The following is a 27778-nucleotide window of genomic DNA, read 5'->3' on the forward strand; positions in this document are numbered from 1 at the left end:
CTCTCCCCCTGGGGGCCACCAGTCGACATTGTTTGGCCAATGGCACCCTGAGGAGCCCCTCTCTATGGGAGCATACTGGTTGGTGAGAGGCTACTGGTGGCAGAAGGCGGTCTCGTAAATACCCCGGTCCTAAGCCATGGAGCACTCTAAAGGTGGTAACCAAAACCTTGAAGCCTTTGACCCGGAAGACCACCGGGAGCCAGTGTAGCACGCGCAGGAGGGGGGGTCACATGGGAGCACCCTGTCGCTCCCATAACCACCCGCGTGGCCGCATTCTGGACCAGCTGGAGCCTCCGGGTGCTCCTCAAGGGGAGCCCCATGTAGAGAGCATTGCAGTAGTCCAGGCGGGAAGTGACAAGGGCATGAGTGACCATATTTAACGAGTCCCGATCCAGAAAGGGACGCAACTGGCGAATCAGGCGAACCTGATAAAATGCCCTCCCGGCCACAGCCGTCAAGTGCTCCTCTAAAGACAGCTGTGAGTCCAGGAGGACTCCCAAGTTGCGAGCCCTCTCCGTGGGGGCCAATGACTCGCCCCCAATAGTTAGTGATGGTACCAACTGACTATATCAGGATGTTGGAAACCACAGCCACTCGGTCTTGGATGGCTTGAGCCTGAGTCTGTTCCTCCCCATCCAGATCCGTACAGCCTCCAGGCACCAGGACATCACTTCAAGGGCATCATTGGGGTGGTCCGGGGTGGAGATGTACAGCTGGGTGTCATTAGCGTACTAGTGGTACTTCACCCCGAAACCACGGATGATCTCACCCAGTGGCTTCACATAAATGTTGAACAGAAGGGGTGAGAGGACCGACCCTTGTGGCACCCCACATACAAGGGGCCTCGGGGTCGACCTCTGCCCCCCTGCCAACACTGACTGCAACCAGTCGGAGAGGAAGGAGGAGAACCACCGCAACACGGTGCCTCCCACCCCTAGCTCTTCCAGCCGGTGCGGCATGATACCATGGTCGATGGTATCAAAAGCTGCTGAGAGGTCTAATAGGACCAGGACAGAGGAGCAACCCCTGTCCCGAGCCCTCCAGAGATCATCAACCAATGCGACCAATGACATTTCCATGCTGTACCCAGGCCTTCAGTGATCGGGACATCACTGAAGGATGATACTAGAAGCCTATTTTCTGATCACATTTAGCCTTATCTTAATGCAGGAATATTACTGAAATATGGAACAAAAAAGAAAATATGAGATAATTATTTTCCTGTTAAGTGGTAAGATATATTTGCGAAATTCTCCAATTCTCACACAAAATAAGAGGCCATGTTAATTTTTTCTAATACAAATTAATGGAAGCAGAATGAATTTATTGACTGAATACATTCAGGCATTTACAAATCACTTAATCTGTCAGCCATCCTAATAACTAGCTTCCATTTCTTGAAAATGCGTAACTTTTGGTGTCCAAAGTATCCTTTTAGTTGCATTCTGTGACTCATTGTCACTGTTGTTTCACCTTGCTATAAAACAAAAGAATACCTGTCAACTGCTTCTGTATTTCAGTGTTCCCAGTCCTCTTCAGGAGATTCACACACTCTCCAATTCCATGCTGCCTGCGGGTTTCTAATTTGTTAGTTGGATTTCTGAAGACTAAGTTTCGAAGGGCCCCAGCTGAAGCTTGCTGCACGTTCTCATCTGAACTGCGCAGAAGTTCAATCAGCTTGGCAATGCCTCCAAGTCGGTAAACCTAAAAAAGAAATAATTGAAATGTGCATGGAACAAAACTGCTCATAAAACTCTGCTGTTCTTTCAGTTAATACAAAACATTTGTGTTAAAAGTTGATGGTAAGTTGAAATATATGCCTTAAGGAACCTCTACTACAGAAAGTATGCATATGTAACCCTCCTTGGCACATATATTAGGGAGGTGGAGGTAATGCTGCTATCTCCATTTCAGGTTTTCAGAACTATATGAGAGTTTCTTGAAAACCCCAATGGCTTTCTTTGGAATGGAATGGAATGGAATGGAATGGAATGGAATGGAGTGGAGTGGAGTGGAGTGGAGTGGAGTGGAGTGGAGTGGAGTGGAGTGGAGTGGAAGGGAAGGGAAGGGAAGGGAAGGGAACGGAACGGAACGGAATGGAACGGAACGGAACAGAACAGAACAGAACAGAATATTTCTGCTTGATAAACAACTGTCTAATACCAGGAGTTAAAAATGATCTCAAAAAATTGAGTCATGTCTTGGTCTTCCCGTTATTTCAGTTCTCAAACTGAAGATAAATGTACCATTGAATATAAATTAGGCCACAGTCAGTAAGGATGGGATCTCACTATTCCTCTACTCTGATACTATTCCTTGTACACACATGACTGCACCCCATTGTATAACACCAACGCAATTATTAAATTTGCGGATGACACAACAGTGGTGGGGCTCATTAATAAGAACAATGAGTCTGCTTACAGGAAGGAAGTACAAGGGCTGACATTGTGGTGTAATGAAAATAATTTCACACTTAACACCACAAAAACTAAAGAACTTATAATTGACTTCAGGAGGAAGAGAAATGTACATCTACCATTGTACATAAATGGTGAGGAGGTGGAGAGGGTGGTTAGTTTTAAATTTCTGGGCATTTATACTGTATTTCGGAGGACCTCTCATGGACTATGAATGCTAACATGCTTGTGAAGAAGGCACAGAAGAGGCTGTACTTCCTGAGAATGCTCAGGAAGATAAATCTATCTCAGCATCTACTTCTGTCCTACTATCGCAGCACCATTGAGAGTGTCCTGACATTCGGCATTCTTGCATGGTATGGGAGCAGCTCTGTAGCGGACAAAAAAGCTCTACAGAGAATCATTAAAACTGCCCAGAATATCATCGGATTCCAGTTACCAGCCCTGGATGACATCTTCGAATCTCACTGTTTGAGAAAGTTGCATAACATTCTCAGAGATTCTTCCCATCCTGCTTACAATCTTTTTGGACTGTTGCCTTCTGGCAGAAGATACAGAACAATTAAAACTCGGACCACACGTTTTCTGAATAGTTTTTATCCTAGAGCTATAATTGCACTCAACAATGAACTAAAGGGACACCATCAGTGAGCTGTTGGACAGTATTACTTGGTCTATTGTGTGGATATTTGGGTGGTTTAGGGGTGGAGAATTGGGTGGGAGTGTGTTTGGGGATTGTTATGTGTGTTGAACCTGGTCTTTGAATGTTAAGTGAATTTTGTTGCATGGGTATCCTGTGTATACATGCACAATGACAATAACATTATTTATAAATTACTTCAGTAGTTTAGTAAATACAGGATTTACATATTTTAAGCAATGGCTGAAATATCAATCTATTTGCGTTATGAGAATGGCATTATGAATTATGTGGACCAGAACTGTGACACTGACTTGAGAAAAATTGGTTTTTAGTTCTCCTATTAATAAGGACTGATGCTGAGCAGCACTTATACTGAGGTGACTCACATATGGAATCAATGTATTCAGGAAAGGAATGGATTAATTACATTGTATGAATAATAGCCACTGCTTGCATTTAAGTAAAATATTTTGAGTGTCTATGTTTTTACTGATCAATAAAATGGTATTGAGCTAGGGAGGGAATATAGAAAATTTCCATCTCCTGGTCTAAACTGTGGCCTCCAAGCACCAAGCAATCATTAGTGTGCTATCAGTTACCCTGAGTAATGCATGGAGAGTATAGAAAATACATGTTACCTCTTTCTTTAGTGAGATAGGGGAGACATTTGGAAAGCAAGTACAACTCTATTGAACCCATCTCCAACATTAATTCATCTTCCCTGTCAGAATATTTATTGCTAAGGGCTCTGATTACTTACAGTCGAGCTTTAATCTGTATCTTTTCATGCTTCTTATATTTTTAGTTCAAAGCTGCCAGGTCCCTTAAAGAAGGGGTCTTCAACCTTGGCAACTTTAAGACTTGTGGACTTCAACTCCCAAAGTTCCTCAGCCAGTGAAGCTCAGTGAATTTTGGGAGTTGAAGTCCACAAGTCTTAAAATTGCCAAGGTTGGAGACCCCTGCCTTAAAGGATCTTGTCCAGGAAAGAAATTTGAAGTGATGGTGTTGGGCTTGCATACCTAACTATAATTCCCACTTCTTTTCTGCCAACTAAAGTTATCAAGAGTTTAAATTACTGTATTTACCTAAAAGGAAGTCTAATTTAATTAATTTAATTAATACTTAAGACAAGACCTTTTTGGAGGTACAATGACAAAACAGTCAATGTAACTTTTTTTTCTTGCCAATTGCTGGTCCTACAGTGACAACATTCCCTAATTCTCACTCCATGCAAAAGGGAAATTAAATAAATTATTTTAATTCCATATTGTTTTTATTTCCCATTGTATTTGTCTGATCATATACAGAATAAATTTATTTATATATCTGAAAAGAAGTAGAAAAAGCATCTCTTCTCTTCAAAGGCCCAAAGCTCAGGAATCATGGTGAGAAAGGAGTTTTCGCAAACTTGAAAATGGAGCTCACAGTGAGCAGCATCTTTGGTTTTACTGGAATTTCAAATATATCATAGCTGTCCAGAAATTTATTATGTCCATTGTCAAACACCATCAGTGTCATGGAATCGGCCAGAATGCTAATGTACTGTCATATTTCACTGAACTATTTATTGTGTGAGTGAGGTGGGGTTAGAATAGTGTAAGAAGAGGATTTCTTTTGCAAACTGGCTACAGAGTTCAGAACATTGACAGCACTTTCCTGTAAACAACTCGATTTTATTGTCCAGCACATAGGTGCCATAACAGATAGATTGTACGAAATATTTATATTCCCCCACCTCCAAAATCTGCTAAATAGTACCAGAATTACTAACAGAATTGCTATTCTAGTAGATTATAAAAAAGATGAATATTCATAAAATCAACAGGTTTAGACTATTTTATTTTTATTTATTTATTTATTTTATTATATTTCTATACCACCCTTCTCCTGCAGGACTCAGGGCGGTGTACAGCCAGAATAAAACATAGCATATAAAATTTAAAAACATTTTAAAAAACAATTAAATAATTTTGGCCCGAATTTAAAACAACCCAATTAAAACCGAATTCGATTAAAAAACTGAGAGGATGGGATCAAGCCAGCCCAGCTAGATGGAACAAGTGTGTCTTCAGGGCCCGAAGAAAAGTCCGGAGGTCTGATATCGTGCGTATCTCAGGGGGCAGGTCGTTCCAGAGGGCAGGTGCTGCCACAGAGAAGGCTCTTCCCCTGGGAGTCGCCAGCCGGCACTGCCTGGCCGACGGCACCCTGAGGAGGCCCTCTCTGTGCGAGCGAACCGGTCGGTGGGAGGCTATTGGCGGCAGAAGGCAATCTCACAAATACCCCGGCCCTAAGCCATGGAGCGCTTTAAAGGTGGTCACCAACACCTTGAAGCGCACCCGGAAGACCACAGGAAGCCAGTGCAGCTCGCGCAGGAGAGGTGTTATATGTGAGCGCCCCGTCGCTCCCATAATCCCCCGCACGGCCGCATTCTGGACCAACTGCAGCCTCCTGGTGCACCCCAAGGGGAGCCCCATGTAGAGAGCATTGCAGTAGTCCAGGCGGGAAGTGACGAGTGCTTGAGTGACCGTGCAACTAATTTGTAAATACTGTGTACATTTATACCATATACAATTACTAAACTGTTTGATAAATTTTCTGACTCATATTCCAAACGGCAGTATTTATTTTTGTTTCTGAGAGCTGAATTATATTCTCATTGACCAGTAGTGACGTTTTTAATACAGGAGGATATTAACTTTTCTAAAGGGACATTTTAATGATAAAATTGAATACAGTTGGAATTTCACTGGTTTGCTACTTAGGAAGTAATGGCTAAGTATTCCAAACTCAATATTATTCTCTTGGATACAGTTCTTGAATTCATAATGAATATATTAAAAACAAGCATATCTTTAGAATCATTAACTGAATATAGTAAATCTTATATAAATATTTTGTCTTTATTCAAATAAAGATATTTAAGTATATATATTCCAGTCAGGGATACTACTAATAGCTGTACCTTTAGGTTCTCAAATATAAATTATTTGTGGACAAATATAATATTATGAATTTTAAGTAAGTATGGGTATAAAACCACATTTATTTATCCATGCACTATGCTTTCGTAACTTATTTGGTGTTGAATGGATATGTTTTTGGTTCCTAATTTGATCACCCTGTTGGAGCTATAGAAAAAAAATGTTCTGATATAGTTCTGCATTTTTAAGCTTCCACCATGAAGCTGAAATAACATATTTACCTCTTGCTTGGCAGATTCATCTTGAAAACAGGTGTGCTGGAGGTAGTAGGCACCCATGGCCTGGTTCTTCTCATCTGAGGAACACAGGAGTTGAATGGCTTTCTGGATGGTCATTGCTCCATAATACACTTCATCATGACATATTCTGAATATAAAAAGAAGAAACATTCAAAACTGCCTCAGTCATCATGTAGGGTGGTGTATTTTAAAAAGAAATTGAGTTGTGTGATTCTTTTGACTTTTCAGTAGGCATAAGCTTAATTTTCATGATTTGAAAATGGTCAGGATTTAATTAAATAAATGAAAAAAATTTTTGGAGAAGCTTATTGAGTTGGGGACACTGCTATGTTATAGTTTCACCCCTTCTTGGTAGTGTTATATTAAGTATCCAGATCATCATTATGTTAAAAGTTATTCTTTTAACACAGAATTATTCTTAAATTAAAGCTTTACCTCCCAGATTTCTTGTTTGATATGCCAGCCTTTTTATATGCTGATCATGATACTCTTTTGATTTCTGCTCTTTATTGATATATGCTCTAACTTCTGTTCTGTTGTCTGTGACTCATAATTGTATCATGATTACATAAAATCATCCTAAATATAAAATATATAACAGAATAACAGAGTTGGAAAGAGTCTTGGAAGTCTTCTAGTATACTCCCTTGCTCAAGCATGAAACTTTGTATCATCTCAGAAAATGGTTGTCCAATCTCGTCTTAAAAACTTCCAGTACTGGTGAATCCACAACTTCTGAAGGCAAAACCATTCCACTGATTAAATGTTCTAACAGTCATGTCATTTCTCCTTAGTTATAGGTTGCTTCTCTCCTTGATTAGTTTCCATCCATTGCTTCTTGTTCTGCCTTTAAATGCTTTGAAGAATAGGTTGACTTGCTTTTCTCTCCGGTAGCCCCTTGGATATTAGAGCACTGCTTTCATATCACCTGTAGTCCTTCTTTTCATTAAAGTAGACATATCCAATTCATAGCAATAGGACTTAGACTTATATATCATTTCATAATGCTTTACAGCCCTCTCTAAGCGGTTTACAGAGTCAACATATCCCAACTATCCCAGCAGAGTCCCAACTATCTGGGTTCTCATTTTAGCAACCTCTGAAGGATGGAAGGCTGAGTCAACCTTGAGCCTGGTGAGATTCGATCTGCCAAACTGCTGGCAGCCAGTGATCAGCAGAAGTAGCCTGCAGTACTGCACTCTAACCGCTGTGTCACCACGGCTCATGCAACTGTTCTTCATTTGTCTTAGCCTTCAGTCCCCTCATCATCTCCTTTGCTTTTCTTTGCACTTTTTCTAGAGTCTAAACATAATTTTTTATATCGTGGTGACCAAAACTGGATGCAATATTTCAAGTATGGTCTTATGAAGGCATTCTAAAGTGGTTAAAAACTTACATAGAACACACCATCTGCAACATTCTAATTATCTTTCTATAACAACAAGACAAGATTACTGTGCCAACTTTTGCATTTGTAAAACATAGAACTTAAAACTTAAAAAATTGAATGATTTGAATTCCTCATATTTATCAGTTAAACACTGGTATTATTTTGACTATCCAGTCAGAATGAATATTTGGTCAGTCTTCCTACAAAGATGGTTTCTTCCATTCTTTAGACAAAAAAATTCTGCTCCTATAAATGTGGCATTCAGTCATATTAAATTAAAAAGCACATAGTTGAGGAATCTGGTAAATCCCAGATTTTGCTATTGGTCTCTATGATTCTCTATGTTTGTGAAAAGAGATTTGGGAATATATAACAATTGTAGAGTTTCATAGGATTTCCAATATTTGGGGTAGTCTGATGTGATATATAATGCTTCTTCATATTAACAATTGCCAATAGGGAATGACTGAAACAATGCCTGAGGATATGAAAGTGGCTCTGAACCAGTGGTGAAATCCAATTTTTTTTTACTACTGGTTCTGTGGGCATGGCTTGGTGGGCATGGTGTGGCTTGGTGGGCATGGCAGGGGAAGGATACTGCAAAATCTCCATTTCCACCCCACTCTGGGGCCAGCCAGAGGTGGTATTTACCAGTTCTCCGAACTGCTCAAAATTTCCCCTATCGGTTCTCCAGAACCTGTCAGAACCTGCTGGATTTCATCCCTGCTCTGGACTCTTTTTTCCTGTTGTTGTTGTTGTTAGAATTATTGAGCACTATTTGACACAACTCATAACAGTAATCAGAATGCTTTAGCACATTCAAAGGTATGACTGATGAATGGGATGATTCCACAGAGGGAAAAGGCAAGGCTAAAATGCAAGAGGCAGGGTAATCACGGTTCAGTAGTAGAATCCCATGTTTCCTGCAGAAACTGCTGGACTCATTATCTGGGTTGTGTACTCAGAGTTGGGCAAGACTTTGAGTTGAGTAAATTTCAATTTTGATCAGTTTCTCATTACTCCAGTCTTAAGCTTGTTGTGCCCTGTTCCATCTATTAAGCAAATCTCTGTAATAGAACCTCCAAATTTCAACCAACCTGGAAATTAATACATATGAAACAAAACATTCTCCAGCTTCTATTGGCTCTCAAGAATTAAACTGCCAATCCCTGGGATGGGTGCACATCTCTAAATATTTATTTATTTATTTATTTCAACGGAAAGTAATATACAAAATGAACTTTCCATTCTGGCTGATTTCAAAAGTGACTCACTCACGGTGCCCTTTTTAAAACAATCACATTCATTCCATCCCATTGCCACTGTATGGTACAGGACCAAGCAGTCTCAGTTCTAGAAATGAAACAGCTCCCAAAGAGGAACCGGTTGTACTGGATGGAAGAGTCACCAGCCAGGCCTGTGCTTCAAGGCAAACAACTCCCCAATCTGGACCAGTTTCACAAGATGAACCACACCCAATTGGAAAGGGTGCTCCAAAGGAGCCACTCCTGAAAGATTTGGCAGAGGAAAGTGTTTCCCACACAGTAGTTTAAGAGACTAAAGCAACTCTGTTCTAATAGGAACCTGGATCTGTAATCATCATTTCTTAAGGAGAGGTTTGGGAAGGCTGCTCGGTTTTAAACTATAGCATGCCACTTGCATTGCTGCACCTAGAATAGTTCTAATACATTTTATTACAACAGAACAGTTTGCATACTATCATCCACCTCATTTTCAGGAAGGTTTCCAATGCTGGCTCATATATACATGTCTCTACATCTTCTAATTTAAAATAGTTAGATGAAGCTGAATCTAGCATGCAATTACTTTATAGAACTACTGCCAAACATCTATGGGTGCATTAAACTCATCTCTTTCCAAATAGTTAAAGCAACCATATGCATTTTCAAGTATGCACTGTTTCTTCAGAAACTGTTTCCAGCTGTCCCTAAAAGTATGTTCAAAAACAATCATATAGGCCCCTAGAAACTGTCATGTGAACCTGGAAAAAGACATAGCTGCTTTAATGATTCCATTTGTACATAAAACTATAGTAAACACTATGTTCTGTTTAGGTGGGCATTCCACAAGAGAAGCTGAGCCATATAGCTCACTATCCAATGTTCATGAGTAATTAGTATTCAGAATTGATTAAATTTTCTAAGAATATACAAATTATTATTGAGTTTCTTTTTATTCCAATGGTTGAGGTCTTTTAAATCTAGGTTAAGTAAAAATAAAAAAATTCCTATTGGAATTTTTAGATCTTTATATGTAGTTTTCTGTGGAAGAACTCAATCACTGACTAGATATTGAATCGTGGTGCTAAACATTCAGCTATCAGTGGTGTAGCAGAGAAATATATGAATAAACAACAGCTGTATTGATCTACTGTTAAATATGGATACCACTTATTTTCTTACTCAAGGATTCTTTATACATAACTGACAGCCACACCATGCAATTCTAATAAGGTTACTTCCTAATTAGTGTACTTAGTATTGTAGCCTAAATGGCTTCCAAGCTCAGGCAAATTCTGTTGAAGTCATATGAAGTGTGCCAGAGTAAGGTTCTGAAGTTGTTGTTGTTGTTGCTGTTATTATTTATTTATTTATTTATTTATTTATTTATTTATTTATTTTCAAGGTGATGGAAACCAAAATGCTCCAACTGGGTTTTCATTATGCTGTTTATCTGTCTTTACTTGCACATAATTTCCTCCATTATGGGCCGCACAGAGAAAACATGCACAGAGACTTACTTGGAGTGACCTTGTCCGTAGATTGCATCAGGCTTGCTGGCGACAGGCTGGGCATAGACTGCATCTTGCTTGTTAGCAGACGTGCAAGAGGGGGTGCGGATTGGAATTCTCTTATTTGACCTTGTGAGGGTTACAATTCCTTCCTGGTTGTTGCATGTATTGCTATAGAGGCTGTGACGATGTAGACTGGCCTTGTGATTCACCCGGCTTCCACTCTGATTTCTTCTTAGCGTGCCTCGTGGAGGGTCATTGTAGAGGTCTGGCTCACTCCGACTACTCTTCATGTTCTGCACAAAGCAGTAGTCGCTGCCAGCTTGTGTAGGACTGCAGATCTTGTTATAATGCTTGCTACCCCAACCGTCCATTTGGCTGTAGGAACTGTAGCGTTTGTTCTCAGCTGCATTTCTTTTGAGCGTTCCATTGTACATCTGATGAACATAGAAAGAAGGCAGAAGGGAAGAAAAAACAGCAAATGTCTTTGATTAATGTTATTCTTCATTTGATTGACAAAGACAAAGGGGAAAAAACTGGGAGAGATTGGGTGCTGGACTCAGTGAAAGTAACATTTACTTTGATAGGAACAATGAATGAATCATGCTAAATAAGGGGTACCAGTCAAAAACATGCGGCTCCCAGAAATGGCATCTAACTGAGAGTCAATATTTTCAAAATACAATTCCATGATGGATAGTCACTGCATTCAATAGAGCAGGGATTCCCAACCCCTGGTCCATGGACCGGCACGGTCCATGGCATGTCAGAAAATGGGCCACACAAACAAGCAAAGCCCTATCTGTGGGATGCAGGCAGCACACGAACCCCACCCTCTCCAGTCCATGGAAAAACTCCTCTCCATGGATCTGGTCCCTGGTGCCCAAAAGGTTGGGGGCTGCTGCAATAGAAGTATAAATTGGCAAAGTTTTGTTGCATCATTCAAACATTAGTTCTTGTCATAATCTAGTCTTCTTGCTGTCTTCATCCGACCCCCACCCCCCAAAAAACATGGCTTTCCATGTTGGCAGAGACAGTCCTGCCTAAGAATATATGTTATTTCTTACCACCTCTAAGGATTGCCAATATTGTTGTTGCTATTGCATTGTATTATCCTTAGATCCACCCCACTCCTCTATTTTTATGTCAGTGTAATAGGAACGAGGATGTCCAACATTTACTTGCTCAAAGCAGTTTTCACCTTATTTTCCTATCACTGAAGTCTAATGCAAACTTCCAAAAAACTTCAAATAAAATTCTACATTTATTTATATAGGTATTTGTCACAGGTTTTAAAAATCCTCAAAGAAACATGAAATATGTGGCTTTTCATATCTTCTGTTGCCATTAAAGACTTGTCAGCAATAACTTGTAGAGCAATTGTTGTGGGATATAGTTCAGCAATATCCGGAAGGCCATGTGCACAAGTATACAAGATCTTCTGCGTATGATAATAATCAATAACTCTGTTCTGAGGGCAGGAAATCACCTTTTATGGATCCATTTTAGTCTCAACTTTATTCATTTATTTTACTACGATATAATGTGATGCCCATTTTCACATATTTGAAGTTGCTAATTTTAAACAGAACATGTATCTATACAAACCAATCTAAATGCTTGATTTACATAGGAGCCATTTCCGTTATGTTCAAAGGCATATATTCACATTGTATATACATTACACTGCAACTTTAGCCTAAACAGTTGAAACTAACTTTATATTCTGACAATGAGGTGTGAATGCTAGTACAATACCTGTTGCCATACAGGCACAAGTATTCTACCAGTATTTAATAGCATCTGTGGGGATTTCGTGGGATTCTTTATATCTTACCTGTATCTGATTACACATTTCATGCTTCTTGGCTAGCAGTTCTGACATGTTTTCTAACACATCTGGAAGGTACCAGGTAAGGAAGGTCTGATTTAAATCTACCCCTTGAAGAATGTTTTTGTTAATGAATGCTACTTTGCTCATCCAAATTCTGGAAGGCACTTTGTAGGCAAAAATGTAGCCTTGCTGAAATTTTGACACCTGCCAGTTACTGGAAAATATAGCCATCTATACTCCCCCCCCCACTTTCAATGAGAAGTTCAGTTGTAGTCTAACCTAACATACCCATTGAAGCAGTGGTGGGTTACCCCCGGTTTGCATCGGTTCTATAGAACTGGTAGTAAAACCGGCAGGAGGCTCCGCCCACTGACAGTGACGTCATCAAAACGCTTCTGTGCATGCGCAGAAGATCGTGCGTGTGGCCCCGTTGCAAACCGGTAGTAAAGGTAACTAGAACCCACCCCTGCATTGAAGGAAGAGCTATGTGAATTTGAAAGTTTATGCTTAACTTTCAGAGTAAAAGTTTCAGGATACACTTCATGTTTCTACATAAAAGGAAACACTGAATTGGAAGCACACAAAAATGCTAGCACCCCCTATACTTTGGAAAATCTTAGAAAGAATAGAATAGAATAGAATAACAGAGTTGGAAGGGACCTTGGAGGTCTTCTAGTCCAACCCCCTGCCCAGGCAGGAAATCCTACACCACTTCAGACAAATGGTTATCCAATATCTTCTTAAAAATTTCTAGTGTTGGGGCATTCACAACTTCTGCAGGCAAGAAAAGTGGTCTGCCTTAATACACCCATAAATCTAAAGTAACCTATTTTAAGGATCAAATATTGGGAGGGGAGGGAAATCCTCAATCTTCTTTGCAGGTAAATATAATGACATATTACAATACAGAATACCAAAAAGCCACTTTGATTCTTGAAAAAGAATGAGACGTAGAACTCTAAAAGGGTTTTTTTTTATAATGAGCTTCTTTTCACACAAACCAAGCTGTTTTTCCATCTCTCTACAAACTATATTTTCGGTGTTGCACCCCACCCAGTTTGTACTTGCACTGACTTGCTTCTTTTTTGTTGAACAAAAAAAAAAAAAAAGCCTTTCCAAAACTCAAAACATGGCATTCACAATTCCCAAGACTTACTGGGAAAAAGAATATGTTAATATCTCATTTGTAATGAAAACTAGTTTCTCATTCCAAAATGCAATCTCTTCCCACAAATACAGAATAAGCTATGTAGATGCATACATATCTGTGCACACCTTTTTTGTTTGTTCTCCTTCCAGATGCATGATGTGGATACTTGCAAAAGAAAACAGAAGTCGCACACAAATAATATGTTTAGTCTTTAATGTGAACATAATAGCTAGCTTTTGTTTGCAGTTAATGCCCCAGGGACTAGACATCTCTGCCAAATTGCTGTTTCTGACATCCCTCGTTACTGGAATAAAAACACATGTTAACTTATAAAATAAACCTAGCTGCCACTGCTTTTTTAATTTCTCTCAACCAACATATAGGGCTTTTCTTCATGACTTTATTCATCTGTGTTCTTCTTGTTCTTGAGTCAGCAAAAAGGGATGCCAAGGTTAATTGGACTGTGCTGACAACCAAACTCTAATTTGGCTCCGTAACAATGATGCCGCCTTTACAGGTTTCATACATTGTTTCATACAATGAAGAAAGTCATTGGTGGATTCCCTGGATTTATTTCCCTTCCCACTAAGCATTACTTGCTGATGGGAAACCCAACACTAATTGGTCGCCTTAACATGTTCTAGAAAGGAATGGGCTGAGTGTGGCGGGTGCCCTTGAGAAAAGGTATAGCCACCTCTCAAGTCCCCTGAATAATAGCTCACCTACAGAATTCCATGGCAGCAATCTATCACCCTGGATGTTTCTGACATCAGCACTGGAGAAATATAAAACCCATGCTTTAAAAAAAGACCAGCCAAATGGTCATATGCATGGGGAAGTAAATAAAAGAGAGTTCTCTAGGTACATTGTTAGAGACAGTCTCTCATTTCCCCTCCGTCAGTGCTGTTATTCAGCCGGTTCTATCCGGTTCAGATGAACCGGTAGGGGCTGCTGCGGGAGGCTCCACCAACCCACCCGGACATAATCACGTCCCGTTTTTGACCCTCTGAGCATGCGTGGAAGGCTTGCAAAGGCTCGTACACACTCACATTTGCGAACCGGTAGTGAAGGTAAGTGAATACCACCCCTGCCCTCCATGTTATGCGTCCAAACTCACAGTTGAACAGAGGGGCACAGAATGAACTAGAAAGGATTGATTGAAAGTAATTCATCATGGAAATGGAAATGCTGGCAATTAGTGACTATGGCCAGCATCACTCAGAAGTCACCGGTGAGTATGAAAATGTCAGCAGAAGATAAAATGGCACAAATATTATTATCCACCAAATAATGATAGAAATAAATATGGCCACACATAAAACTTTGCTGGTGAAAGGAAAATCTGTAATGAAAGTATCTAGAACAACATCCACAATACAGAGTGTTACAATCCGATTCTCTTGTAGTGTCAACTAATCTCCTGTACAGCACAGCATTAGTCCTCTTTTTTAATCATATGTAAATCTATCTTTCAAAGAAAACATGTTGAGAATTATTTAAAAGAGCTCTACACCTGCATCATGTCTGACCAGCACCAGAGCAACCACCATTGCATAAGCAAATACCTTGGCACACAGCATCACACAGCATCTCTCTCCAGTTAAAGCCAAAATGAGCATGGAGGGCAGTGCACAATGACCAGAAGGGAGAGGATGCACCTACAGCAATCTGAACTGGTTTATAAGACCTTGGCAAGATCCAGCCCTCATCAATACCAAGTATCAGCATGAAGGAAGTGCTGTAGTTCATGTCCATGACAAGACTTACAGTGGGGGGAAATATAAAAAATTGTGCATTATAAACTGGAACAGCAAAGTGGTTGGTTGTTGGGCCATGAAGATGAGTCTTTAATAAAAACTTGATTAAATACGGTCAGGAACAATTGGAATAGCATATGCACATTTTTTAAAGTAATAGGAAGTTTAAGAAGTAGACTGCAGTGCTCCATTTCACCAAACAGTGAGACCCTCTGTGTGGGCAGTTTTAAAAATAGATAGATGATAGATAGATAGATAGATAGATAGATAGATAGATAGATAGATAGATAGATAGATAGATGATAGATAGATAGATAGATAGATAGATGATAGATAGATAGATAGATAGATAGATAGATAGATAGATAGATAGATAGATAGATAGATGATAGATGAGAAGGGTGGCTATTCCCAATAGTTCCCCATTTGCAGCACAGTTTATGAAGAAAAGGCTCAACAATGAAATTAATGGAAGGGACACATCTCTCACCTGTATCTGACACCCAACATATCTGATACCCAAGAAACCATATCAAGAAGCAATCTGGAGCGGTGAATCCAAGATACTTTGTCTTCAAGGGCATTTTGAGGAGGTGGGGAAAGGGTGCAAAGGAGGATCAGAATCTGTTTCCTTTTCTGAAGTTGAATTCAATTGTCAATTAGAAAAATGATCAGTTGATATGGATGCTATGATATATCTGCCTACTTTTTAAAACCTAGAATACAAGTATCCTCTTATAATAGAAATGTATAATAACTTCTAGGCTAACTGGATTGTGCTTGTCAGTTGAAAGGTGTGCTGGAAACATATTTCCGAAAAAGAGGCATCTTTCAGCATTGTTAAATGGATGCCATTAATTTCATTGTTATAAAAAAAAATCAGAGAAAGGAATTCTTTACTGCCTATTTTTTAATTAAAATATAAAACCTGAAACATAAATGCAACTTTTTATCACAAGCAGCATTTATCATAAGCAAGGAAATCCAGAACTGTTGAGATATTATTAGTTTAGTTATTTATTTGTTTTATTTATATAATCTATAAATATATTTATATATCCAAATATAAGTCTATTTGGAGACTGCCCCTTTCACTCCCAGAGTGACTCTGGGTAGTGTATAATTAAAATGTAAACAACCCCCCCCCCCATAAATATTGTATAGAGGAGACAATTAAAACAGAAATAAAATAATTAAAGTTAAAAAGAAATGGCGCTAACTGACCCCATGGTTGCGTACGTCTCTATAAGCACCAAGTGGGTTGGGTCTTCCAAAAGTCCAGCCAAGTGGGGGCCCACCTCATTTCTTGAGGTGGGATCAGTGGTGGGTTTCAACATTTTTTACTACTGGTTCTGTGGGTGTGGCTTGGTGGGTGTGACATGGCTTTGTGGGCATGGCTTGGTGGGCATGGCAGGGGAAGGATACTGTGAAGTCTCCATTCCCACCCCACTCCAGGAGAAGGATACTGTAAAGTCACCATTCCCTCCCCAATCCAAGGGAAGGTTACTGCAAAATCCCCATTTCCTCCCGATCAGCTGGGACTTGGGAGGCAGAGAATAGATGGGGGTGGGGCCAGTCAGAATTTTTACTACCGGTTCTCCAAACTACTCAAAATTTCCACTACCGATTCTCCAGAACTGGTCAGAACCTGCTGAAACCCACCTCTGGGTGGGATATTCCAAACAGCAAAGAGAGTTAGTTAGTGTAACATTAGTGTGCATTCTTGGTCATCCTCCAATTTCATAGGAACATTGAGTTCAGTAATATATTAATAATGACGATGTAGTACATAGGGTTGAAAGTATTTTATGTACTTCATTTAAATAATCCAGGTCTACAATTTTCCACTTTCCCAACCAAATATAGTCCAACACTTTTTTACCTCATGAATTAAGCTTCTCTTAACACCTAACTAAATAATGACTCTGGTGATTTTTCACAAGGCTAATATGATTCCCAAAGCAGTTATGAATCATAATAATATGCTGTATGCAGCATTTTAATGTTGTTTTAATAGGGTCACTATGTATTTTTAGAAGCAGTTTGCTGTCATTCTCTACCCTGTATAACTGAGAAAGTGAAGTGCCACACCACTCAGGTAACTCAGTGGATCATCAAATAAGATGACAACTGAAAACTGTGCTGAGTGTTTCTAATTCCCTTAGGTAGGCCAGCAGCCTTTTCTCAGAAACATTTGATTAAAAAAAACTGACTGGTTTGCTTCTCCAGCAGCAGATGTATGGAGGTTAAAACATTTGCACGAACACGTTGAGAAGGAGTGTCTAGCAGGCCTGAGGGAAAAACCAAGGTAATAAAATATGATGGCTTACCATCAGAGTACAACACACACCCTTGATTCTGCTTGCCAAAAGAATTCACCCCAGTCTATAGCACACAAGTGGAACACATAAATTTGAAAAACCAACAAAAGTAAGACTAAATATCATGGTTCTGTTAGATATACCTATGTTTTATATTTTTCATTGAATTGATACTTTTTTTACTTCAGTTCTGGAAGGCATGGGGACAATTTAGCATATGCTCATTTATTTGTTAGATTTGTGTTCTTTTTCCCCCTGAATTGATTAAAAGGGTGGGGGCTTGAAGGGACATTGTTAGTATTATTTCCTCTTCTCCCTGTTTCACACACACACAGACGTACACCACACTTACGCTAATATTCCAATTATTTTAACACATTCTATTTCTAACTTTGATTGCCATACAACCTAATTATACAACTTCCCACAAAATCCAAAAAGCTATTTTTGTTCAACTATTTGCAATCAGGGCACATGTTGGATATTGTTCCACATACATTTCACTAGGAGACTAACAAAAGATGTTTCATACTACAGTAAAGGCATCTCCTATTGTATTTAGTCTGCTGCATAGTTTTCACAGGCTCTTATCCTGACAGCTTAATTTTCTCTGACAGATTAATTTTAGATAGACAGAATGGTTTCCTTTTTCATACCTGGAAGCTGTTCAGTTGCCTTTGACTCAAGGTTTTCCAGCCCCTTGGGGGCAATGGGTAGTGTCCATATATATAAGCATGAAAACTCTTTCTGAATCTAAATTAACCTTGAGTTGATTGGCTTTATATTTTAATCAACTGTGCATGGGATTTTCATCTTCTTTTTATTTTAGTATAAAATTCAAGCCAATATATCAAAGTCTTAAAAGCTTTAGATGGCTTGTTGACTTTTCAAAGCAGCCACCCTGTATTCCTGATTAGAATATCCATTGGGGGAAAATCCTAGATTACAATGTAGAGCATGGGTGTCAAACTCGCTGCATCACGTTGCTGTCATGTGATGTTTCTCCCATTTGTTGAGCTGGGGTGGGCGTGGCCTGCATGTGACAAATCCGGCCTGCGGGCCACCAGTTTGACACCCCTGATGTAGACTATTTCCCAAAACCATTCTAAGGAGAAGGAGGAGGAGGAGGAGGAGGCTGACCTAATTGAATAAAGCTGTTGACTTTGAACCTACCTATAGAATTTTCCATTGCACCAAGGGAAGTATAGTAGCAAAGGGCTTGGTTGGCAGGATGAGATGCTACTGGCTTCATCTGAGCATCTGCTATCTAAACTGTCTATCTAAGTTACTATGCTCAGTTCAATGGTTTTTTTTATTAAAAATATCAGCTATATGTTTATATATTTTTGTTTATGTTATATGTTTATAACATATATAACATAAACATACGTTAAAAGGCTGACCAATTTTGATATAGCCTTTAGTCATTTAATATTTTAACTGAGTAATTATGATTAACCAGGAAATAAAATGCATTCTAATTTCTCTGAAACAATATACCTGCACTGATATCAATTTCTATCTCTTTTCCCTAAAAGACCTTTAAATCTATTCATCTGCCCTGCTTAGAGAAACACAGAATTCAATGTCTATTGTGTGTAGACATCCCCAGTTTCATCTTATTCCAAGATCCAGTTAGAAATGGATTATCAAGAAACACAAGGAGACTATTGGTCGTCTTCAAATTTCCCCAATTTACCACTCTACAGATGCATTAGGACTACAATCGCCAAGATTCTCAGCCAGCAAGATAATTATAGATTTCAATAGTTAATACCTTGCTTACAAATGCTGACTGTATCTATATGCATTTAAAGAAAAGTATAGAATTGCAATGTTTTCAAGAGAAACTTATTTGAAAATATGGACCTTCTATTTTCTATAAAGTAATGCCTTAATTTAATCTACATTAGGGCCTTACAACCAGAAAATGAAACATATAATGCACAGAGAATTGTAGCAAATAAGACTGGTATTCTCTGGTTACTGGAATATTATACAAAATCAAATTAATACTTTTCAATCATCAAAAAGTTGTTGATTATGTCTTTGAACAAACTAACTATTCCATCTTCCAGTCCTTCTCAACATGGCTTTAAATAAGCCTGAGAATGATTTGAGTTTCCTACTCCTAACCATATGACCAAAATAAACAAGCAAGCAAGCAAGTAAACAAACAAACAAACATAAAAATTTACCGTATGGCCCCAGTTATTGGTTCCTGTGTGGGCTTTGGCATAGTAGCTACCACGGGCTGTTCCATAGTTATAGCCATCAGACAAACCATCATACATCGAACCTGCAAATACAGCAAGAATATTATGAATGGGGAAAAAAATTATTTTTTTTCTCTGATTTTAGTTTAGTATTTGACTCAATTGCCCTCTTTGTGTTAAAAAAGAATCAGTGAACATATGACATAAATGAAATGTTACCATGTTGTACATGTGGCTATGATAAAAAAAAAAACCCTACCGTACATAAGAAGCTATTGGCAAAGTTCATGGGACACATGCTATATGAAGCATACATTTAAAGATGTGCATATTTCAAGGAGATGAAATGAATTCTGAAATTTTATCACATTTTAGCAGATTATGTAATGAAATAATCATTTCTTTTTTAGACAAATGATTCAGCTTGCCACTCAACATAGCCAACTTAAACTGATTATGCTTATGTTACTTAATTCTGAATATACTGAATTCTGAATATACTGTCAAGTGGGATTTTCCACTATTTATTTAAGTAGTGTTCTGCCAAGTCTGACCAATATGATAACCATTGGAGCCCCCCAAAGAAACAAATATCTTGGGAATAGCATTGTCTCGAAGGTCAGTATGGCCTAATTCTGCAGTTTTAAGGATATCTTGAAAACCTGTAGCTCTTCCCACAGAAACAAAGCTAGTATGATGGGTAAACCCATGATGTGTCTTTTGAACCCATTTTCCTCAAGTGAGTGTGTCTTCATTTGTTTGTATTGCTATGATTCTTTTTGGGTTTTTTTCCCCTATTAGATGTTTTTAATGCTTTTATTAGTTGCCTCGTATTACTGGGAAAGTGGGCAGCCTTAAAAATAGGAGAAACAACAAACACTAAAGACTTTTATTACCTTTAACTGTTTTATTATATTAGCTATTGATCTTATATTAAGAAGCACGTACAATCCAAAGACAGGAGTTCTCATTGAAACAATTTTGAATCTTGGTGAATTGTCTTCATCTGCTCACCATTACTCCTCACCATGAGGAAACAGTGTCTGAGGAATGGTCCCTAAATAAATAGAAAGCCATATTTTTCAAGTAATGAACATCAGTACTGATGTTGGGCAATACCAGAGGTCTCAACAATTTCAAAATAGCATTTTAAAAGCAGAAAAATTATATCAGATTTTGACAATCTTACTCATCAAATGTCATAGTGAGATTGCTAAAATTTCACAATATTCAATATACAAGCTATTTTAATTTATTGTTAGCATGCTTTTTTCAAGTGGATGTTTCCTAGATACCATTAAGATATTCTGTTATGGAACCATGAATAATATATTGCCAACTTTTTGTCCTCAAGAGGTTTTTCTGAGGACAATATTAACATTATTAATAATTATTAATAATCTTCATCATCATCCACTTCAAGATGAAAACCTCTTTATTGATTGTTATGTATCATAATTGATTGTTATATATCATATTCCGGTACAGCCAGTTAGTCCCATCACTAACTATTGGGGATGAGTCATTGACCCCCGCAGAGAAAGCTCACAATTTAGGCATCCTCCTGGATGCACGACTGTCTTTAGAAGATCATATAACAGCCATGGCCAGAGGAGCTTTCTATCAGGTTCGCCTGATTCGCCAATTGCGTCCCTTTCTAGACCAGGACTCATTATGCACAGTCACTCAAGCCCTCATCATTTCCTGACTTGACTACTGCAATGCTCTCTACATGGGGCTCCCCTTGAAGTGCACCCAGAAGCTCCAACTGGTCCAGAATGCGGCCGCACAAGTAATTATGGGAGCAACATGGCGCTCACATGTAACACCTCTTCTACGCGAGCTGCACTGGCTTCCGGTGGCCTTCCGAGTGCGCTTCAAGGTGTTGGTTCTTACCTTTAAAGTGCTCCATGGCTTAGGACCTGAGTACTTACGAGACCACCTGCTGCAACCGATAACCTCCCACCAACCAATATGCTCTCACAGAGTAGGCTTATTCATAGTACCATCATTAAAACAATGTTGTCTAGTAGTTCCAAGGGAGAGAGCCTTCTCTGTGGGGGCACCTACTCTTTGGAACAAAATACCCCCTGGAATGCGAATAATCCCAGATCTTCACACTTTCCGACGTGCCCTGAAGACCTTTCTATTTCAACAAGCAGGGCTAGCATAAACATCTAAATTCTATGCCAAGGTCTTAGCAGATACACCAAGTTGACTCAATTTATTATTTACTGTTTATATTAAAAAAAATTATTATATGTATATGAAATCTTATTCTGTTCACCGCCCTGAGTCCTTCGGGAGAAGGGCGGTATAGAAATTCAATTAATAATAATAATAATAATAATAATAATAATAATAATAATAATAATAATAATAATAATAATAATAATAATAATAACCATACTTTATAATATAATAATTAATATATTTTTATATATTATTATATTTAATTAATAATTAATATAATAATTAATATATTATAATATAATAATAATAACCATACTATTGTTATCTACAACACACCTGACATAACAATAGTTGAAAAGAAAAAAGTATGGTTCATTGACATTGCAATACCTGGTGATGCACGAATTGAAGATAAGCAGCAAGAAAAAATCACAAAGTACCGGGACTTACAAATTGAAGTTGAGCGACTGTGGAAAAAGAAATCGTGTGTTGTCCCGATTGTAATTGGAGCCCTTGGAGCAATACCCAAAGGGCTATCCCGCTATTTAGAAATTCTAAATTTGCCGGACTTGAACATTTTGACTCTACAAAAAACCACCTTACTCGGAACAGCTTACATCCTCCGACGATACCTTAACAGTTCCTAGGTCCTTGGTTAGGACTCGAGCTGCTGAGCTATTAACCAGCCTCAAAGGCTGTGAATCTCACTAAAGATTAACTAATCATCATCATCATCATCATCATCATCATCATCATCATCATCATCTATGATTCTGCACTTCATGTAGTTAAATATACATTTTTTTCTTTTCTCTCAGTCTAAGCTGAGTCAGAATGACTGGCCTAAAATCACACCTATCTGGCTTCACTGCCAAAGTGAGTCAATCCAGCACAATAACCACTATACCACGTTGACTGCCATGGAATATAATAATATAGAAATATTGAATCAAATCTTAATCACTTCAGCGACAAAGAGTAGAATTGAATAACTCTTTAATAGCTAATTACAGAGACAATGTCTAAAATGATGAAAGTCTTTTGACTTCCAAAAATTTCACTGACAGTGTGCCTCAGTGGGAGACACTCAAAATCTGATTAAAGGAAATGAATTGCATTTAAGTTTAAAGATTAAAGTGTAAAGACCTTTCTAAGCAATGAACTTCCATCAAAGGTTACAAGAATTGCAAACTGAAATAATTTACAATATCTGTCTGTTTTATAGGTGTGCTGTATAGATATCGTGTTTATGCTATATTTATTGTGTGCTGATACCACCATAATATTAACAACTCTTGAAAATTCATTATCAGAAAAATAGCAACTGTGCCTACACACTGTATAGCAATAGCAATAGCATTTAGGTTTATATACAACACTCTCTGGGCAGTTTATAAGGAGCCTTGGTGGTGCAGTGGACTAAAGTGCTGTTAAGTAGCACTTAGCTGCCAGCTGCCTGCAATTACTGTGAGTTCAAATCTCACCAGGCTCAAGGTTGACTCAGCCTTCCATCGTTCCGAGGTAGCTAAAATGAGGATCCGGATTGTGGGGGCAATAAGCTGACTTTGTATAAAAAAGAACACCGCTTGGGGGGGGCAAAAGCCCTATTAAGCAGGTATATACAAAAGTATGGCAGCTATTGCTTAACGCATTGTAAGCCGCCCTGAGTCTCCGGAGAAGGGCAGCATATTAAATCGAACCAATAAATATAATGTGAACATGATTTGCATATTGCCCCAACAATCTGGGTCCTCATTTTACCAGCTTCACAAGGATGGAAAGCCGAGTGTCAAGTGTGGAAATCAGGAAACTCAGGCAGTTCAAATGTATATAAGGGTTTATTACAAGTTTAAGCTCTCTACAAGAATCTGAATTACTAATGGTCAAAGCAAATTGGGAGTAGATAAGAGTCACTGGAATTCAAGATGGGCTAAATTTAGATCTCTTGTGGGCATGAAGAGACTCGAGGCTGAAAACGTGTTTGACTCCTTCCTCGGGCTCCACCTGGTCATCTCCTCAACTGATCAAACTCCAGGCTGTGTGCAGTGTTTGCCTGCACTACTGCACTTTAACCACTGCAACACTAGGGCTCCTTATCAATCAGTAAAAGCAGAATAAAAATAGCTCAATGGCTCATAATTTTCATCCTTCAAAAGTCTGCTCTCATATTTGGTCTTCAACAGTTTTCAGAAGGCCACCTGTGTAAGTGCTAACCTAACCTTATGAAGGAAACCTTTCAAAATATGGGGACTGAAATGGCAAAACTTTAGTTGCATCTCCCCATCATGTTTTGAATAACTAAAGAAGTTTTGATGGTGGGGACATACTGGATAGGTATATGGAAAAGCCATTACAGTAGATCCCTTTGTGCCAAGCCATACAGGGCATTACAGGTTAAAATGAATATTTCACTTGAAAACCTGTTGGTGACAAAAGCAGTGACCACAAAACAGGTCTTATGTGGTTAATGGCACCTTGGATTTACCAATAAGTAGGCCACTGCACTTTGAACCATTTGCAGTTTTCAAGTAATCTTCAAAGCCATCTCATGTATTATTCCATTGGGTAGTGGAAGCACAAGACTCACAATTTTCACAGCCTCTTGATCTGGGTAACTGGTATAGACATAGCCTTTACCTGCCTAGAGGAGGAGGAGGAGGAGGAGGAGGAGGAGGAGGAGGAGGAGGAGGAGGAGGAGGAGGAGGAGGAGGAGGAGGAGGAGGAGGAGGAGGAGGAAAAGGAAAAGGAAAAGGAAAAGGAAAGAAGAAACGAATTTAACCTGTAGTTACTTTTTAATTATGTTTATTCTAATTCCCCCTTCCCCCACCCTCTTCAACTCAACCAGGTGACTCTATACAATTCTAGAACTAAAATTATGAAATAATTGAAACAATTTAAAAACATTAAAATAATAAAAACATCCATCAAAGAACTGAATGACCTAAACCTGAGGTTATTACTGGCTAAAACTTTACCTGTGCCCTAAGCAGTATTTGTACCTCCCCCCCCCCTGCATTTATATAATCTACATCTGTAGATGCACAGCTAACTACCACCATTCCTTCAAAACATGCCCTTGGAGAAATATGTTTCTAGAACCACCGTTATGTTAAACCTGTTTACTACAAATAAGAAAGTTGTATCTCCAAACACACAGGGGCCAGAACACTTTTGCAAAACTTTGGCACAGGTCCCCAAAATGTTTGGCGGGATCAATTGCTTTTGAACTTCAATTGGACATGTAAATACTAATATAGTATGTTCCAGATGCACAATAAATACTGCTTAATAGCTCTAAAGAAAAAAAAAACTGCCTACGAGCCATCACAATCTCATATTCCGACATCTCAGAACATGGGCATTTGGAGGGTAGGTAAAAAAAAGTCAACAATATACTTACTTGATTCAGAAACTCTAATATGGTATAGAAGTAGATAAGCATCTGTAGAAACAGAGTCCTTTTTCCTGAAAAGTTATGTGTCTCTGTGCTGTTTCCTGAAGTCCTCCCCTTTGACTCATTGCTTAGATTTTCTGTATTTGCTCAATGCCTATTCCAGGTACTTATAACACCACAAGAATAAATTTATATGGGGGGCGGGGAGATGACTTTTTTCAGAAAACAACAAAAGTACTATTTACTTTTGATTCATTATATGCTGTCAAGTCACTGTTGACTTCTTATGATCACACAGATTTTATCCACAAAGATCTGTTCCTAATCTGATTTTTTAAATCTTTAACAGTGCACTCATCATCACTATAACTGAGTCTATCCACCTTTTCTCTTCGTCAGCATTAGACTCTTCCCCAGAAAGATAAATCTTTGCATAATGTGTTGAAAGTAGGAAAACTTAAGCCTGTTCATTTGTGCCTTGAATGATAATCCCGAGTTGATTTTTTCATTATCAATTTGTTTGATTTCTTGACTGTCCATGGTATAGGATTCACAATAGTCTTCTCCAACACCAAAAGTTCAAAAGTATCAATGCTGTCCTCTCATGCTTCTGCAGGTCCAACTTTCTCTTCCATAGAGCATTGCCAGGAACACCATAGCTTGCCTGATTCTGGTATTTGTAGATATAGATAACTCACACCATTTGAATATCTTTTCCCAGATCTTCATGGTTGTCTACCAAGTGTTAAGTCTGCAGGGTATTTCTTGACTGCTGGTTCCTTTATTGTTAATAGTTGATCCTCAAAAGCAGAAACTACCCACTTTGATAACTTCATTGTCATTTCTCAGGCTGTTTATTGTACTGATGTCATTAGTTTGGAATTTTTTATGTTTAATTTTAGTTCCATTTTTTTCATTGCATCCATTGATGTTTATTACTAGCAACCATTTGCAAGCAGATCCTTTGCATTTTTGCTATCAGGGTATAGTGTTGTCAGTTTTTATTTACTTTTAAAAGCCCTATATGAACATATGACATTGGGTGATTTTAGAGCACCCAACAGTTCTAACAGTTTAGGACTGGATCATTGATCACAATTTTTAATGTATAAAAGAAATCAAATAATTTTTTAAGTATCTAATTTCTGCTGAAAGTGTATGTTATAAAAATTCTATATAATTTTATTCTAGTCTTGTATGTCTAGACTCAACCCATGCTGAGTCTCATGCATTTATGAAGGAAGATGAATATACTTGTCCCAGGATGATGTTGCAGGATCCAATCTGGGCCAGTCACTGAGATAGAGGTTTTGTCTGGTCCCAGTGACCAACCCAGATTGGCCTCTCATACATTCAATTATTTTAACTTTGCTTGTCCTGGCTTTATATTACTTAATCATGTGTTCTATATAAGCCAAGCTCCCAATAAAATCCTCTACAATGTGCAAATTTACAAAGCACTATGAGATCATTATGCCAGATTGTTTCTAAATACACAAAGAAATTCAGTTTATACATTGCATCCAGAGATGTGCCTTAGCAGCCGAAGTCATAAGCAGAATTTATAAAGTTCAAATAATTTTAAAAAGTCCAATATTTCCTATTCTTCTTGAGCTAGGACTTTGGGCTTTTTAAACCTATATTTCTTGTCTGCTTGTTCACAGAAAAGCTATCTATAGTTTACTTTCCATAGATATTTAAGAAGGCTACTGTAGTACTATTAGCCAAAACAAAATAGTAGCCTTAGGTGATTCTTCCTGGGAAAAACATCCATGGAGAAAAAAACTCGGTTATACCTCCAAGTGTTGGTAGTTGTCAAGATTCTACATCAACAGTGTTGAAGACCAATTGAAATTACTAGTCTACTTATGTTTTCTCTTCTGAATGGGACAAAAAGTTCTAGAGTTTTTTTTTCTCCCCCCACCCCCTTCTTCTTCTTCTTCTTCTTTTGCTTTGGGCTGAAAAATGTATTAGAGCAATATCACAATATCATCAACATTATTATATCATTAATATTTCTATATTACCAGTAATATTAATTAGCATCTATAATAGAGGTAGGCATGAATATTATTTTTAAATATTCCATTAATTTTTGGGCAGACTCCAATAATTTCTTAAGGGTAAGACTCCTCCCAAATGTTCAAGCACTACTACTGAAAACACTCAAACAGAGGAGTTCCTTCGTCATCTCATCCTTAGGATTTAATTGAAGCATGGAAAGTCAGGGACACCGTACATTGCTAGAGGGATGATTGAACTAATAGAGGCAGAACGTTCTCATGCACTTGTTGGCCATCTTGTAACTACATACAGTACATGCAAAAATACCACAATCCATTCTTGAGGACTTTCTCAGAATTCTTCGGAAGAATTCTTCGGAAGAATGTCAAAATTCTTTCAATTCAAACCAAATAAGAAATGAAAGAAAATAATGCAAAAGAAAAAAAAAATCTCTGTCCAGCAATCATGCAAATCTTGCAAATCT

The 27778-nt window shown here is 38.4% G+C and overlaps 1 protein-coding gene and 1 long non-coding RNA gene across 2 annotated transcripts in view; one reads left to right on the top strand and one right to left on the bottom strand.

Moving 5' to 3' along the window:
- The window catches only part of PKP1 (plakophilin 1), a 58493-nt gene that overhangs the window by 21344 nt on the left and 9371 nt on the right, over positions 1–27778 (bottom strand). The window contains exons 2-5 of the mRNA XM_034414228.3: positions 19686–19786; positions 10435–10862; positions 6266–6410; positions 1497–1704 (exon numbers count right to left, since the gene is read on the bottom strand). Of these exons, the coding sequence (XP_034270119.1) occupies positions 1497–1704; positions 6266–6410; positions 10435–10862; positions 19686–19786 (882 nt within the window). The remainder of the gene's footprint in view (positions 1–1496; positions 1705–6265; positions 6411–10434; positions 10863–19685; positions 19787–27778) is intronic.
- On the top strand, positions 1521–6439 carry LOC148114551 (uncharacterized). The gene is made up of 2 exons (XR_015733013.1): positions 1521–4448; positions 6280–6439. It is a non-coding gene; the product is annotated as an uncharacterized LOC148114551 (long non-coding RNA).

Source organism: Pantherophis guttatus, chromosome 3 (assembly GCF_059756535.1).
Source record: "Pantherophis guttatus breed Tessera chromosome 3, ASM5975653v1, whole genome shotgun sequence".
In the NCBI taxonomy this organism is placed as follows: domain Eukaryota; kingdom Metazoa; phylum Chordata; class Lepidosauria; order Squamata; family Colubridae; genus Pantherophis; species Pantherophis guttatus.